This window comes from Alligator mississippiensis, chromosome 1, assembly GCF_030867095.1.
Source record: "Alligator mississippiensis isolate rAllMis1 chromosome 1, rAllMis1, whole genome shotgun sequence".
In the NCBI taxonomy this organism is placed as follows: domain Eukaryota; kingdom Metazoa; phylum Chordata; order Crocodylia; family Alligatoridae; genus Alligator; species Alligator mississippiensis.
The window spans coordinates 128,360,097-128,378,217 of NC_081824.1; the positions used below are offsets into that span (position 1 = coordinate 128,360,097).

At 41.4% G+C, this 18,121-nt stretch overlaps 1 protein-coding gene across 4 annotated transcripts in view; it reads left to right on the forward strand.

Moving 5' to 3' along the window:
- Positions 1–18,121, forward strand: part of UST (uronyl 2-sulfotransferase) — a 365,729-nt gene that overhangs the window by 156,121 nt on the left and 191,487 nt on the right. For all 4 annotated transcript variants that reach the window (XM_019488345.2, XM_019488348.2, XM_019488347.2 and 1 more), the window contains exon 4: positions 11,555–11,634. In XM_019488345.2, the coding sequence (XP_019343890.2) occupies positions 11,555–11,634 (80 nt within the window). The remainder of the gene's footprint in view (positions 1–11,554; positions 11,635–18,121) is intronic.

The following is an 18,121-nucleotide window of genomic DNA, read 5'->3' on the forward strand; positions in this document are numbered from 1 at the left end:
TACCAGTGCTGTTATGTCAGTGTCTGAGCTTTCCTTAGTTTCTCGCTCTCCTGTGGTTTTTTCTGTCTCTGACACTTTTCCCCTCTACCCAAAATGCTAAATCAGTCGGCTGTCCCTTGATATGAGAATTATGTCTGCCGAGGGGTGGGGATTACAGGTAAGTTTTAAGGTGTCTGAGAATCTGATCTGTACCCTACAAGTTTTTCCACAGATATGATAAGTGATGCCCTGGGGGGGGAGCAGGGGGGAGCAACTGCTAGGATGTTGTGTGTTTTCCTTCCTCTTTTTTGTTATTTTTTGGATTCCTGAGCAAGACGGTTCTCTTCGAAGTGGGCTCTGCCTTGATGTAGGGTGCAGTGTCATTAGACCTGTTACCAGTCAGCACTTCCTAGTTTATAGGGATGATGCTACCCTTCTTATGTTACACTTTCAGGATGTCCTTGTAGGTGTTCCTCTATCCTCTGTGGGTCCTCTTACCATGACTAAGTTGAAAGCAGAGGACTTGCTTTGGAGCTGAGTGTCAGCCATCTGCACAAAGTGGCCAGCCCAGCAGAGTTGATGTTTTGTGATCTTTACCTCAATGCTGGTTATATTAGCTGCGGAGAGGGTCCTGGCATTGGGGTCTTCCTATCTAATGCAGAAGATCTTCCTGAGGCAATGCTGATGGAACTGTTCGAGGTGCTTAAGATGGCTTTGACATATCACCCACATCTCACACCCATAGAGGAGGGTGGGGATCAGTACTGCGTTATAGACCAGGATCTTAGTTTCCATCTGCAGCTCTCAGTCAGCAAAGACACAGTGAAGCAGCTTTCCAAAAGATACACTGGCACAGCGAATCCTATGTTTGATTTCTACATCAAGAGTGATTGAATGACTGGGAGAGGTGACTGCCAAGGTATGGGAAATGCCCAGTGTTTTCCACAGGTTCTCCATCAGTGGTAATTTGTTGAGGGAGGGAGGCAGCTTGTGCTGGGGCAGGCTGATGGAGCACCTTGGTCTTCCCAGTGTTAAGGGAGAGGTGCTGTGATAGGCACCTGAGAAAAAGTCAAGACTTGACTGCAGATCAGTCTCATTGTGTGTGAGGATAACACAGTTGTCAGTGTACTGAAGGTCAGTGATGCCAGTCTTGGTAATTTTTGTTTTGCTGTGAAGGCAGTGCAGGTTGAAAAGCTTGACTGTCTATTTGATATTCAATCCCAATTCTGGGAGGAAGGTGGTCATGGATGAGAATCAAAATTACAGCAAGATAGGTGGGAAAAAAAGGTTGAGACTATGATATAGCCCTGCTTGACACCAGTACATATGATAAATGGGTCTGTCTCTGATCCATTGCAAAGGACTGTGGTGGTTATCCCATCATGGAGTAGCTGGAGGACACTGATGAACTTCAGTGGACAACCAAATCTAGCCAGCACCTTCCATAAGATTTCAAGATTGATGGAGTCGAAGGCCATGGTTAGGTTAATGAGTGCCATAAACAGCTCCTGGTGTTTCTCGCTACACTTCTGCTGGATCTGTCGTGCAACAAAAATTACGTCGGTGGTACCCCAAGGTGGTCTAAAGCCACACTGGGATTCTGGAAGGATATCTTTGGCAAGTGGGAGGAGGCAATTCAGAAGGATGCGAGTAAGAATCTTCCTGGCAATGGAGGAGGAGGGCAATGCCTCGGTAGTTCCCACACACTGACTTGTCCTCTTTCTTGAAAATGGTCACAATGTGGCATTCTTTTAAGTCAGGTGGAGCTTCCTCATGAACCCATATTTTGATGAGAAGTTGGTGAAATTTTTGTGCTACTGCTTTTCTACTAGCTTTGAAGACCTGCAGGGATGCCATCTGGCCCTGGCACGTTATTGTTCTTAGTCTGAGTGATGGCACGCCAGACTTCCTTGAAGGATGGAGGATCAGCTAGAGGTTCTATTACTTGGTGTTGAGGGATGGACTCGATGGTGGTAGCTGAGATGTCAGATTCATAGTTGAGTAGATTCTTGAAGTACTCCTTCCAGTGTTGCTTGATGGATACATTGTCCGTGAGAAGGGTGGAACCATCCTGGGATCGCAAGGAGGTTGGGCCATTAGAATGTGGCTTTGTGTATGTTTTTTATTGTTTGAAAGAGGCTTCTCATGTCATGTTGGTCAGCGAAACTCTAGATCTCCATGGCCTTTTCTTACCACTGCTGGTTGTTATCCCGTAGCCTCCTCTGAACTACAGCTTCGAGCTGGTGATAAGTCTCTTGTTTTTGCTGGTTGGAGGGTTGTGGCGGGGCACATTTGGTGCCCACCACTTTAAGGGGCTTGAGCAGGCTATGGAGCAGCCAGTAGGTGCGGTTAGGCCCAATTATGCGGTCACATGACCATAAGAGGGGAACTCAGATTGAATGAGGGCTGAGCAGCTAGGGTATAAGCCCAGGCCCTAGGAGCTGAGCTGGTAGTTGCATCTAGGGAGCCAGTGGAGCAACATCACACAGCCTGAGGAGAGCAGCTCTTAGAACATCTGGAGGTTAACGTAGGAGCTATGGGGATAGAGGAGGTTCCTGTGGTCCTGGGTAAGACCTGAAATGACACCCTGTGGGGGTTGGATGGTGTGGTGTGGCAGTCTTCAAGAAATGCCACACCTGTGCCTCCCCAGTGAAAGACAAGGATGGGGCACCATAAAGCCTCAGCCCCCTCTGCTTTGTGGGTACCCCGTGGAGGGGGAAAGCTAGGAGAGGACTGTATAGTCACAGCCGCAGATGCCAAATTGTACTTCTGTGTCTGTAGGTTATGGCAAAATGACTCTCACACAACTTCCACTTACATGCAGATTTGTGACTAGGGACTGCCAGAAATCACCGTTTCTGTCCCACTGCCACTCATCCGTCGCCACAGGATTTGGTTTGTGGGAGATGTTAACATCCCTGGCAGAGTGCTGTGCATGACATCTTTTAATGTGAGGAAGCCGGTGCGCAAGTGACAAGCACATGAGCTTGACAAGAAGGAGCCCTGAACACTGGCAAGGATGTCCAAGACAATTGGAGACCTCCATCCCGCTGTAGCCCTCATCCACCTTCACAGCCAAAGAGAACCAGCAGGTCTTCAAATATGCCTGTTCCACCATTGGGGTCTTCAGGAGTTTGGACCATGCTTAGTTTGGAACCTCACCTGAGATTCATTCACCAGGGGAGACCCCACTAGGAGTGCAAGACTCCAGACGACATAGCTCTGAGGGTCATTGGTACACACAAGCCTCTCCACCATGACAAGGTTACGGTCCAAGGAGAGGGTCCAATATTACGTTACCCCTCTTCACAAGACAATACGCAGAAAGGCCCCTCTGCCTATATGCACCTGTGTTTTTTGGGTCAAGTTTCTATCATTTTGGTTGTCTGGTTCCATAACGGTGTAGAACAGTTGCTTAACTTTATCCAAGGGAAGGGCAATGAATACACCACCAGTTTTCATAGCAAGCCATAACAATATTATAGATAAGATAGAGTTTCTAAATCCCAGTTACCACTTGAAACTGCAGCTATAAAAGTCTATTACATCATCTTTTTCATTAAGTATTAATATAAATAATACCAAAACAAAACCTTTACAAGGCACTAAGTCAGGTATCCTGTGTGTACATTTCTCTGCTGAAAGGCTGTTCTTTTTAGTGCTGATTCAGGTAAATGTTGTAATAGCTGCCTGCATCACTGCTAAAATTAGCCATGTGTAAACCACAAAAAGAACGAGGTGCTTAACTTACAAATTACAAGGTTGCTAATGGCACAGTGCTTTAGTTAAGGATTGTTTAGATGTTTTTAATTTTAAGCTCATGTTATAGTTCTGTTTTTAGGTGTAATACTCTACTCCAAAATAATTCTTGACAAATGGTTTTACAGTTGAATAAATTTATTCTCAGGTTTCTTTTTTCCTAATTTTCAGAATGAGTTGTTTTACTCTTTTTAGGCTGTGTGCACAAAAAAAGAGATATGGTAGGAGAATTATTGTGGGCCTATTAAGAAAAAAAATAAAGTTCTTTAAACTTTCATAGATTATCATGGAAAGCAGTACTGACACATTTGTTTTTCATTATCTTGATGAGAACTTGCTGTTCCCCAGTTTCACAAGTATAGGCAGCCCTCAAGTGAAGAGGTTAGTAGCAACTTCTGTATTGTTCTCATCTTTACCTTCCTCCCAGATCTGATGCTTTTATATTGGCTCTCCTCATTCCAGTCTGCAGATTGGGCATAGCCAGCCTCTTCCACAGTTCTAGTCAGTGATTTTATGGAGCTTTAATAGACACCGCCAACATTTGAGGGTTGGAAATGAAACCTGATTCAAATTACTGCACAAATAAAGTAGGAACAAAAATGAAATATATATGTACTGTGATGTATATAAAGATTGAATTTATAAAGCCCTTTTGTAAAGACTTCAGTGAATGGACAAAAGAGGTTAAAAACAGAAGACTGTTTGCAAAAGAGAGACAGTAAGTGTCTCTTCTTGTTTTGCATTAATGTTAATGAAGATCATAAACTGACATAATGTTGAACTTGGAAAGTCTTCCTGGCCTCACTGCTTTTACATTTTGAACTTGAATTCACTCCTGATGAAATGCAGCAGTTTGCTTGCTGTCCAAGTAGTTTTTCAAATTCCTTAGGCAGGGTTTTCTACTGATTTTGTTCCCAGTGGAACAAAACATTTTGCTTTTCTTCTTCTTTTTTTTTTTTTTTTTTTTAATAAATCAGAAACAAGAGGCAGCTGCTCTGAACATCATAACACAGGGAGATAAATATTCACAGGGGAGAATCAAGGTGTCCTACCTTGCAAGACTGAATTTTAGTTTTCTTTTTCAAATAAAGTCATGACTAAGATACCAACCGTGTTTATTTCACTTAGGAAAGAGTCCCATCTAGTTTTCTTGAGTCTTTTTGTTATGCCATCTGGTGGAGTTTGCTGAAAATGCAGCAGCATTCTGAATTCAAGTACTGATTATGCTGATCCATTATGACTTGATGGGGCACTAAAGGACTTAGGATAAGGAAGGTAAGTTGGGATTTCAGCATATGGAGGAAATGCCTGCTTTGAGTTTTGCTCCTAGGTTTCTTCCTTTGATGGGTTTAAAATAACATTATGCTGTTTGGTTATGAACTGGGACCAGAGACTGAGTAGCTGTCAGCCCTGTTTAAAACTTAAGGGTTTTGAACTCAAGCAAAAGTCTTCTTTTGTAACTAGTGCTTAAGTCTATGCCCAAACTTGCTGCTGGTATAGGGGAACAAGTAAGAATCTAGGCTAGAATAGAGTCAGGCCTATTATTCCTTCAGTCTGTAAAATCAAGCTTTTACTGCTCATTTATTTAAATGTTATGGTGATTATAAAAGTGGTGTTGTAGCAGTGGAGGTCCAGCAATTATGCAAGAAGCAAGGCTTTTTTAGGGTGATATCTTGTATTGCACCAACTGTATAGTTGGAACATAGTTAGACAGGCTTTTGAATATAAGACCTCCTTCATCAGGTCAGACCTTCTTAAATTGATCCAAACACTTGTGTACAAACATGAGGATTTGGTCCAGGACATCATACTCAAGGAAGTCCAAAAAGGTTCATTTTCCCTGGCAAACCACATCCAGTCTCCCAGGAATTGGTAGAACAATTTCAGCTTCCCAGGCAACTGCTCCAAGTACTCAGACTTCAGTGTCTTGAAGTTGGGATTATAGGAGACCAACTCTAAGCTCATTTGAAAATCCATGACCTGGTTCATGGCATGTCTAACTCTATACCAAATATACAGTGATCCAGTAAGAGATATCACTCTAAGAAGTCCTTAACTCTTGCACATTCATTTAAATTGTTTTATAATTGAGACATCTCTAAACATGGCAGAGAAGTTATGCTAGCGCAGTTGTTGTCAGGTGAAAGGGTCTTTGAAGATGGCTTGCTCTTGTTTGTTAACTTCTGAAATCCCTGAAAATGTTTGTCTTGTGTATTTTTCTCCTCAAGCACAGTGTACCATATAGACCTGTAGTTCTTGGTCACTCTTCTCCAGCAACCAAGATCCAGCATTGGGCTGTCACTGCCAAGGGCTGTATTAGCTGGTGATAGCATACTGGTGTATGATGCCACATTCCTGCTGCTTCTCATCCCTTCCCTTTTTATAATAGCTCTTCTTCCCTCTTCATAGAACTTTATTCAATATTTTAAGCTGTTTGCTACCATCTAGGATTTTTCAAGGGAAATTATTTGCTCTTCAGTTATTTTCCTACGCCAGAATAGAGGCAGTTCCTGACAAGAGAGATCATGGCAGCATCAAGAAAGAGGGGATGAATTTCCATGCTCCTTACTACAACAAGCACATACTTCATTCATTCTTCTCTTTGTCTAGTCTGCCCTATAATGTATTTTCACTCTTCAGTTAAAAGTATGTCCTCCTCATCTTCCTCTCCTTCCCTCTGAATTCACCACTGCTTTTTCTTCTCTCATTTTTCTTCCACTAAATGCTGTTGCTTATTCCTTTTGGTCTTCCTCAAACCTATCGCTGACTTTGGAAGATTCTTAAAAGTGCTCTTTGGTTTGCTTCACCTCTTTTCCCATTTATTCACAAAGTCTGACTGTTTCCTCCTCTTGCTCCTTCCCCACTACAGGCTTAGACATTCAGTTTCTCCAGGAAGAGTCCCTGCTCTCTCTGAAGAAACCACAAGTATACAGAAGTTTTGTAATTTATCTCCCAGGGTAAAAGTGACCACTTGGGAACAACCTGAGTGAAGTGGCTCCCCAGAGAATAGCTGTCAGGAGATGGAACTTATGTACCAGATGCAGAGCTGACCTCCCCAATCCCAGTATGCTTTGCTCCTTTTTCTGCCCCATCCCACAGCCGGTGCATCAGTCTCAGCCAAGCAGAGAGCAGAACAAGACCCCTGAGTGCTTTGGGCTGGAAAAGCTCAGTGCTGAAGACTTTAGGGGGCATGTTGTGCTCCTGGATTGTTCCTGCCTGAATTGCACTACAACACCTGGGTGCAGGGAAACATACAAGCGTAATACTCCCTGCCCAGCATTGGCTGGGCTCAAACACAGCATAAGGGAGGGGAAAACCTGGAGGACTCTTCTGTGCACAGCACAGACCCTTCCCCTACCTTCCCTGACCCTAACTATCCCTGTCTACACTCACTTAAAAAAAAAAAACAACCCAAAAGAAACCTCCCTTGCAAAGCTCTCTGCTTGGTTGCATGCTCTTGGGGCCCCTGGCTGCTCAGTATCCTCACTGCATGCTCTGTGCTTCTCTCTCTGAATTTCTGTACAGGTCAGTTTTTCTCTCAAAAAAACAAACCTGGGAGAAGTATCCTGGATTATTTGAATTAGTGTATGCAGCCTAGGTATCAATCTCTACTGACTCTTTTCTTGACTCTTCCTGAGGAAAGATAGGCCTTTATTTTGGATGAGAGAGATTTTTTACACAGTGAGGAGCAACCACAGTTGCCTGAGAAGAGGGTCAGATTGCCAGCCCTTCTGACCCAGCATACTTTGCTTGCAAGTTGAAATCAAGTCATCAAAGTGGAATTGGATTGAGGCAATGGAAAATACAGCCACAAGTTTTGGACATCAAGTTGGACATAAGAGTTCTGAAACGTCATTCTAGAAATTGTGTGTGGTTGCAGGTGTTGTGTGAAATCAGACTGTACAGTCAAATACTGTCACAGAGCTCTCCAAATTCATTTTGTTCCTGACCTATGCCAGCCTCTGTTAGGCCAGTCCCAAGACTTAACCTGAGCCAGGACTGGCACTAAAATAAAATTCTGGAGTGGTGCCCTGACATGAAAGCTATGTTGGCAAACTGTAGGGTTACTGTATTTCCAGTATCAAAAAGGAGGACACTTGTGGTGGTGGGGAGCAGAGGGGATAGGAAGAGTGGGGAAGGGTATATGATGGGGGGGCAGTGATATACCCGTGACTTTCCTCTGTCCCTCACTCCTAAGCCCCTGCCCCCCACCCCACCCCTGCTGGTGCCCCTCACACCCCACCCAAAGCACCCTGCCCTCCCCCCAGCCCTGCTGCCCACACAGCTCCCGTGTGCATGCTTATGTGTGTGCACGCACACACATGCTCTGTGTCTCTTACCTGGGAGCAGCTTGCCGGGGCCCGCACACAGAGCACATGACACCCGACAGTCAGTCACCTTCCCCATTGCTCCCAGCCCCAAGCAGCCAAGCTGCTAGTGCCTGGGAAAGTAGAGGCAAAGCGAAAACCTGGACATTTGCTCCAATTTTAAAAACCTGCTTGGACACAAGGACGTGGGGGCCAAAAAAGAGGACATGTCCAGGGAAAAACTGGATATATGGTAACCCTAGCAAACTGGTGCTGATAAGAGAGACAGACACATGTTAATATGAGACACCATGTAATATATTTTTACAAGACTGATGTGTGCATATTTATGCTTTAACACATTCCATCAAGAACTGTTTCAGCACCATGTTGTGGTGAAGTGAATATTCATCAGTAGTGAATGACTTCCTTATGTCTCATGTTCATGCAAGTGAAATGAAGCAGTTAAAATATACTATAAAGTATATAGTGCCAACAGGTTCATTTTTCCTATAATACAGTTATTTTTTAAAGAAGTGCCACCTGAGATTGAGCCATTGTAACCTCTCTTCTACTCCTTGCTTGAAGCTAAGGGAGCCTCTTAATATTATCAATGTGTCAGTATACTGTGAGGATCTTCAAAAACAGCCGCCACCTATTCAGCAAATTCAAGATGCTAACATTTGTTTGGCAACAGTAACTTTTGCTGGAAAATGAGTGTTCTGTGCTCCCCTGTGCAATCTAATCTAGTTCTTTATATTCTTTTGCCCAGATTGTGTGCAAGTGTCTCTGTTAGTCTTTGAAATACTGTACTGTGGGAGTTGTAGAAGAAACTATTTATATTTGGATCAAACAATTCAGAGATTAATTAGAATGGCTACTTAGAATCACTGTGGTGTGTTTCCAGCCTGTAGTTTTAGGAAAAGGTAGCATATACTGTTCAGTCAGGGGAGTTACTGTATTTTCATACTACTTGGCAGGATTACTTCAAGAATTGCCTTTGTTATTACAATTAACTATTATGCCATATAAGAATTGATGGGAGATTGGGACCTCAGCAATAGACCTGTTTTTCTGCTTTACCACAGGGTATCTTCTGCCTTTGTGTTGCCACATCCCATTAACTTTTTCTTTTTTAAACCCCTCTCTTTTTTTTTCCCCTCTTCCCTAGAGTGTATAATGTCTATAGACTTAATCCAGAAGAAATAACCCTGATCTTTCACGTGCTGGAGCAAGCGTGACAGGAATAGTCTATCAGTAGAGGTGCATGCCTAACAGGGTGGAGACAAGTTCATGACTACATCACTGGTCCTCGCACACACTGGGGAGAGCATCCATTGTTGATCACGGGGATAGAGAGGCATATGTCTGATAGGGCACATCTACATGAGACATTTACTGAGTAGTTGACTAATTAACTGCACAGTAAATGTCTCCCCATCTACACGTACATCCCTATTAGGGTGCATAAAACTAATAAGCTCCAGAGCAGGTGAGTACTTGTAAATACAAGAACTCCCCAGCTGCAGGGTTTTTTCGTGTGCAGCAGCACATGCGTAGACCCTGCCTTCTGGGATACAGGGTGCTTCAGTGTGGGGCTAGTCATCAGGCACCCTGTGTGCTGACGCACCTTATGCCTCAGCCAGCCCCTCTGCAGCACATGGAGCCTGGTCAGAGCAGCCTTGAGCTGGGAGGCTGACACCCTCCCTCCTCCCCCCCCAAACCCACTGAGTCCCCTGCCAACCCATTCAAATGGTATGCCTGGGATGAAAAAAATTCTAGAGTGTATTTATGTGCATTAATGGCGCAGGTGGCTGCACCCCATAACTATGAAAATCCAGTTGCTTTTTAATTCCATCCCCCAGGTGTAATGGGAAAGACTTAGTATGACTTAAAAGATGCAGTCATGATAAAAATCTTTAGAAAAATCTAAAATTGAAAATGAAAAACAGAATTGAGAAGCAGCAATGACCTGTGATACATAAAGGAAAAGCAGTGACAGTGTCAAGAGATCAAAATGGGGATTGGGTAGCCAAAGTAGATTTTCCACACTAAGGTAAGTTTCTCCAGCCTGACATAGTTCTGTATGCTTTGGGTCCTTCCGAAGTTATCATCCCAGCAGTTATCCTTTGCCCCTTGTTAAAATAAGGTGGATAGCTGACTTTGCTCATTGAAAAGTCTTATAGACTATAATAGGAAGCACTAACATTTCTTACATGGCTTTCAAACTGTCTCATTTAATATAAATTATGTCTCTCCCTATGGAGTTCACTTTCTATTAAGTTCTGTCAGATTTTAGTAGGATAATTTATAGTTAAATCATTAAATAATAGATTGTATGTCTCTATTTTGCTTTTACTTGTTTTTAGCTTGCATAGTTATCCAAATTAGATCAAGCAATTGATTTGGCTTTATTACTTCTCTTTAAACTATGAATTTTTGCCAGTTTCTGCACAGTTTGTAAAATGTATTGGTTTAATTTCTGTGCTCTTCAAATGCTGTCATGTTCAATGTTGTTTATTCTCTATTGTAGCTTGTATTAGAGAACAGAACAGATGCAGCCAAGTAAAATCTGAGGAGAGTAGAAGTCAGGAAGTCAGAGCAACAAGAATGCTTGGAATTTTTGGTACATATTCCATTTAACACTTTCAGGCCCTGGTATGTTCCAGAATGTTATAAAAGATAGACGTCTGTGCGCACACGCATGTACACCCCCCCCATGCATTTACATTTTTTAATCTCAGCTGTTTTATATGTTAACATTTTAATTATCTTTAATAATGCAAATAAAAAATGACACAATTCTTAAAAATTCGTACTAAAATGTTTTGACTGCAGGTAGGTTAAAAGAACTAACACTTGGCACCAGCTTTTGAAAAGGATTTTGTATGAAGTATAAATTACAGTCACATTCTAAATATGACATGTAAAAGAAGAAATGGTAAACGTTTGTTTGTATAGATGACCAGACTTCCATCCATAGCAATTGAACAATGACAGGAATTATTATCATTATGTAAAAACTGTTACGGCCTCAGCCACACTTTCTGATACAGAGTTCAAACACACTGGGTTTTGGAAATGCAGTTGTCAGAGTCAGTGTTTAAGCTATTTTTAAGGATACAAACCATTTGCAGAATTCAGATTGGGATTTGAACAGAGCAAGGGTTTTTAATTAAAAAATAAAGCAAATATTAACTTTTGGAAGCAAGTGAACTCCTGGCTGTATGATAATTTCAACCCAGATTTGCAGTGTTAAGGTGGAAGCTTAGACTGACATGATTAACCTATGTACATCTACTCACCGTACATGGGCAAAAAAAGTAGTCATGGAATTACCCAGATTATACAGGCAGCTTTGTTTGTTTGTTTGTTTGTTTGTTTGTTTATAGTAGGTTTTGGACTTGTAAACCAGATGGTTATATATTGTTTGAGGACTATGTTTCTAATAAAAAAAATGACTTGGTGTACTTACATTTATTTGTTAATCTTGTTAATATTTCTTTTAGATGGAACTGATTAAAAATATAAGCACTGCTGAGCAACCCTATTTATTCACTAGACATGTTCATTTCCTCAACTTCTCAAGGTAAGCTGCTTTGTCAGTTACAAAGCTTTATTCTTTGTTTTTGTGAATTGCATTACAGAATTTTTTTACCACCTTCATTTTCAAATGACTGTTTGTTATTGCTGTGATTTTGGTTTTAAATCTTGGAGCACCTCAAGTATGGTTAAAATTTAGACTTTTGCTATATAATGTGCATGAACAGTTTGTTTTTAATGATTGGCATGCTGTTGCCTGCTTTTGTCTACAAAGGTTATCTTGGTTTATACCCTTTCCAGCTCAGAAAGTTACATACTAGTATTTTCTCTTGTATAAATGGAATATGTTAGATTTCCAGTTGATTTACCCTCTTTATGGTAGCCCAAACCATGTATTACTTATTAACTTCTACCTTTTAAAATGCAAACGCTTATATAAACTAGTACGCTTATATAAACTAGTATGTATGCTGTCATGTACCTATTGCCAATGTACCATATGTGATAATGGGCCAAATTCAACTCTACTGACTTCATTGGTTTTATGCATTTGGTCTAATTATTTTATATTCATATATTTGTAATATACTCCATCATCCTTCAGGCAGAAGGCAGGGCAAGATGGTGCCTCAGAAACGAACTGGTTCAGAGGGGCGTACGTTTTCATAGGCAACAGCCTACTTTTGTCAGATGCCATCATCCTTTAGAATACCCAAAGTATTTAATAAATCCTTGAGAAAAATTTTTACCACTCTAATCTGAGATAAGTTTGATAAGAAAGTCTGCAGAAGCTGGGAATTTCTCAGAGCCCTGTCAGTAAACACCCATTTAAAGAATTGCACTGTTCTTTTAATCTTCACAGTCTTTACCACGTGTGATTTGTGATTTTTTCATTCCTGATTGTGAGTGACATCTTGTTTATCACACATCATACATCATATGGCAGGAAGGAAAAAGTACTATTTCAGTACTTCACAATACATCCAGATGAGCACGCACATATGATTTGTAGTGCCTCAGACCTGTTTGAGGTGCTGCAAACCACATGCAGTGCACATGCAACTGTGCGCCATGCTACAAATTTGCATCATGGAACCAAAATTTGATACTGGGAACTCCCAGTATCAACCCCCCACAAACAAACAAACAAACAAACCCCACAACAAAAAAAGCAGCACAGTGCATGTGCACAGGAGCAAGTGGAATCTGGGTTCTCCAGAGAGATGCTCTGGCTGCTGGTGACAGCGACTTGCCTCGTCCAGTTTTCTATCCACCTTACAGTCCATTCATCCAGCCCAAACTTCCTTAGCTTGCCTGGGGAATTTTGTGGGATACTGTATCAGAAGCCTTGCTAAAATCAAGGTACACCACATCCATTGGTTTCCCCACAACCACAGAACCAGTTATGTCATCATAGAAGGCAACCAGGTTAGTCAGGCATGACTTGCCCCTGGTGAATCAATGCCAACTGTTCCTAATTATCTTCTCCTCCAAATGTTTAGAAATGGATTCCTTAAGGATCTGCTCCATGATTTTTCCAGGGACAGAGGTGAGGCTGACTGGTCTGTAGTTCCCTAGATCCTCCTTTTTCCCTTTCTTAAATATAGGCAATATGTTTGTCCTTATCCAATCATCTGGGACCTCTTCTAATCACCATGAGTTTTCAAAGATGATAGCCAATGATTCTGCAGTCACATCAGCCAACTCCATCAACACCCTTAGGTGCATCCCATCCAGCCTCATGGACTTGTTCATGTCCAGCTTTTCTAAGTAGTCCCTAACCTGTTCTTTCATCACTAATGGCTGCTCAACCCCTCCCCAAACTGTGCTGCCCAGTGCTGTAGTTTGAAAGCTGACCTTGCCTGTGAAGGTTGAGGCAAAAAAGGCATTGAGCACTTCAGCCTTTTCTGCATACTCTGTCATAAGGTTTCCTCCCCCATTCAGTAAGAGACCCACACTCTCCCTGATCCTCCTCTTGCTACCGATATATTTGTAGAAACCCTTCTTGTTTAGAATATTTAAATACAATGGCATGTTATAGAACAAATGAGAATGTTAAATAAATTTAACTGCTAGTATTGGAGTACCTGACTTCAGGATTATGAGACCACTGGGCAGAGGAGAAGGATGTTTAGAGATCCCTTCAAATGACTGCATGTAGGGGACCTTTGATTCATTCTGGTGCTGACAGCTTGGAGTAAATAATATTCTCCTACTTCTACACACTGATACTGTTAAAGCGTTTTTATTAAATATCTAACACACTGAAACTGCGTCCCCACATGCAGGGGTGTGCACTTGTAGTGGCATAAAAAGGCTGATACTTTTTGCTGCTTCACACGCCCCTGCATGTGGGCTATGGTGCAGGGCCAAATGCCCTGCTAAGGGCAGATTGCTCCTTCTCAACTTCTCCCAGCTCCTGGAATGTTGGAGGAGCCAAAAAAGCTGATGGCATACTGGGCTGCATTGGTAGGTGTGTTGCCAGTAGGTCAAGGGAAGTGATTATTCCCTTCTGTTCAGCACTGGTGAGGCCATATCTAGAGTATTGTGCTTAGTTTTGGACCCCTCACTACAGAAAGAATGTGGACAAATTAGGGAGAGTCCAGTGGAGGGCAACAAAGGATGAGGGGGTTGGAGGACATGACTTATGAGGACAGGCTGAGGGAACTGGGCTTATTTAGTCTAAAGAAGAGGAGACTGAGAGGGGATTTACTAGCAGCCTTCAACTACCTGAAGGAGAGTTCGAAAGAGGATGTAGCTAGACTGTTCTCAGTGGTGGCATGTGACAGAACAAGGCACAACGGTCTCAAGTTGCAGCATGGGAAGTTTATGTTAGATATTAGGAAGAATTTTCTCATTAGGAGAGTAGTAAAACAGTGGAACAAGTTACTCAGAAAGGTGGTAGAAGCTCCATCCTTGGAGGTTTTCAAAACCCGGCTAGACAAAGCTTTGGCTGGGATGATTTCTTTGGGGATGGTCCTGCTTTGAGCAGGTGGGTTGGCCTAGATGACCTCCAGAGGTCCTTTCCAACCTTAATTTTCTATGGTTCTTTCTGTTTCTATAATTTAACTTAGGTGGGGTTTTGTAAGTGGTCTCGAGCCAATTTTACAGAGGGCACCATGTAAATTGAATGAATGAATAAATAAATGAATGACCTACAGCCACTTCTAATGTAAAATACAACAATTATTAAGAAGTACACAACACTAGAGAACTGTTTTGTAGGGGAGCTTGTGAAAAAGTACCCTATTTGTGGAAAACTAGTGGGGAATTTGAGTAAGGTAGAATGTACTACCCAAATTTAGTATTGATTTAGGACACAAAGGTTGATGCCTCTGCTGTTTCAATGAATACAAGAGGCCAAGATTCCACAGAACGGGCTCACTACTTCCTGTGCGGTAAAAGAGACACCACTTTGCAGTGCATCAGTTGCTTTATGGTAACAGCGCATAAACATGTTCTTTCCCTGTAGTAAGCAAACAAAAGTTGTCTTACTGAGTACGTGATGATGGATTAAATTTATTTTCTACTTAGGAGGAGCAGGCACTTTGGCAGACATTACAATGCAGCTAATGTACCGTAAAGTCCCCCCCTCATTTAATTCCAATACCTTGGTCATGTGCCCTGATTTTTATCTTCTGTTTGAAAACATGTCAAGCAACTGTGTCCCTAACACCATGGCTAGAGACAGAAATTACAGATAAACCAGTATAAGTGATTGGAAGCCGATTCAAATTTGTAACACAACAGAAGTTCAGTGCACATAAATTGCTTTCAAAATGGCTGAAACCGATTTAAGATAAACCTGGATGGATGTAGTATCAGACTTAACTGATTTAACCTAAATCAGTTTACTGAACTTCTGTCCCAGATCCCCTCCAGATTCAAGTTAAGTCAAAGTCCTCCAGTATCCCAGGATGCTTTGCATCTCCCCCACCACTTTCCCTCCCCCACAAAGTGGATGGGTTAGTCTTGGCCCAAGCTGTCTGCTCCAGCCAAGCAAAGAGGTATGCCCTAGTGCCCCCAGGCTTCTGGCCTAGACCACTGCAAGCATGTGGCTACATTTCCAGAATCAAAAGTTGAATGTCTGTTCACTTGATTATCAATTCAGTCTACACATTTTAGACTAACCTGCAAAGATTGAATTGATTCAGCCTCAGGCTTTTTGACTGTCTGTACTTAGCTCATGTGAAGTATTGGCACTGAAGAACTAATTTAGAAGAAATAGTACCATACCGCATAAATAGTATCAGTACCTTAATCTTCTACAAAGATCTTTGCCAGGGCTTCCCAATATTCAGTTTATTAAACTAATGTTGTTGCATGTACTTAGAAGCTATGGCTGCAGACAGGAGCAGATCTAGATTTTTTTTAAAAGGGGGGTGCACAGAATGAGGTGCATCATCATCAGATATAAAAACAGCACCTTTTTCTCCAGTTAAAATAAACTAGAAGCTTTACATATCTGCTAGGGGCTTAGCACTGTATATTCAGTTTAAGATTGAAGTAAAAATAAATATAACATCATTGGAATGAGTTAAAAATCAATTTGCAGGACTATGAAACAGGGATGTCATTAATAGGACCTGTTAACAGACAGCAGATTTGCAAAAACAAAGGTATCTTGATTGGTGGAACATCAAGACCAATAAAAAGAAGAGGGTTGTTAACACCCACGGAATGAAAAATTTAGAAGGGATCAGTTAGATTTAATGAGCCATGAAGTCAATTGACTTCCTCAGGACTGCCTGACTAGAAATGCTGCTGCTGCGATTAGGCAGTTATTTTTTTTAAATTTTGGGTGGAGCAGGAATCAAAGCAGGGTGCAAGTGCACCAGAACACCCCTCCCCTCCCCACCACATCCACCCTGGCTGCAGGCACAGGTATAGGATACAGTGCAAAATACTGAGTCTTCAAAAAGTTTTTTTGAATTAAACTTCAGAAGCTAAAAACACCATCAGCACTGACAGCACTTGTTCCACTGATACTGCTTTGTTTCAGTGTTTATACATCTTAAGATACAAGCATTCTTACCTTCTGAGTAATTTGGTCTGTGTGGGTTCCATTTTATATGGTCAGCCTTTGCATTTTAAAAAATAAAGGTCCTAGAATGCAGCCTTGCCTCTTCGCTGTAGCTTCACTCTACTTTCCCTCCCAAAATACAGGAGCAGGCAAATAGAATATCTGGGAGACAGAAGAGGACTTGTTCATTACATTGATTATTCAAAGACAGTACAAAATATTAGATATTAGGGGCAAGATAAGTATATGTCTCTTTCCCACCCAAATTCCATCTAGCCAGAGAATATGGTATATTTTTACAGCATAGCTATAAGTGCCACTTGTTTTGTGTTCACATAGGATGAAATCTCATCCTCTGAAATGTTTCTCCTTGCCACTTATCCAGTATAATTTTATGTGAAAATAAATTCTACTCTAAAAAAATCCTTACTTAAAAGATGGCTTTGTTGCAACCAGTGTAAAACTGAAAACTGTAGGTTTCTTTATATTCCAACTGTGTTTAAGTAGTATTTGCACATATGCAGTGGGTTTAAAGGTCATTTTATTGGCATGTCTTTATAAATGAGCAACCATTAGTTTTTATTTTATTGGGTTTTATATTTTTTTTACTAAAGAATCTATTTTGTAAATTAAATATGCAGTATTAAGTCACATATCTAACTGTAGTTTCAATGATGGCCTGTAGCAATTGAACTCATTGTAAAATAGTTTGAGAGGTTCTTTCTGTTCCCCAGACATTGTTCTTTTATTTAGACATCTTCTGTATTATCATGGTTTGGGATTTCAGACACTAACGTCAGATACCAATGCATGTTTTTCCATCACCTGGAGAGCTGATTCATTATAAGAAAGAGATTCAGTATTCAATATTAATGGTACCGTTTTGTAAAAATATTTCAGCTAGACTTCATTCAAAAACTTCCTTTGTTTCCATAATCTGTCTCTAGACAATAGCTTAGCCAGGATTGTCTGGAGAATATGCTTCCTCTAGTTTGACCTAATCTTGAAGGGGATGAATGTAAAACTTGTGCATTTCCCAAGAAACTAAGATAGTCAGAACATGGCTCTGATTCATGATTTGAAAACATTGATCAGTGACTAATTAAAGGGATGGCATACCAAGCAAGGCTCCAGAGCAAAACTCTGGTGTAGGCTTCAGGAATTCCTGGTAGGGTGGTGGTGTTGCCTTCATCCAATGATCCATATTTCACATTGATCTCTGGATTGTAGATGTTTTATCAGTTTTACACTTTCCTCTATCTCCTGAAAGGGATAACAAAGCTTGCTTTCTTTCTCCATCCCAGTCCACAGCTCCTGGGAAATATATACTAGAAAGAGAGCATGCTGTCTTCAGTACTTTCTGTGAAGAAATCTCTCCTACTTTGCCTGAACACTTCTTTTTTTCTTTCTCTGTGCAGGGCCATTCAGAATTAATGAGTATACTGTGAAGTACTTTTAGAAACTTTCAGTTTTGCATATCAATGGGGTTAAAAGTCAGGCCAGAGCACAA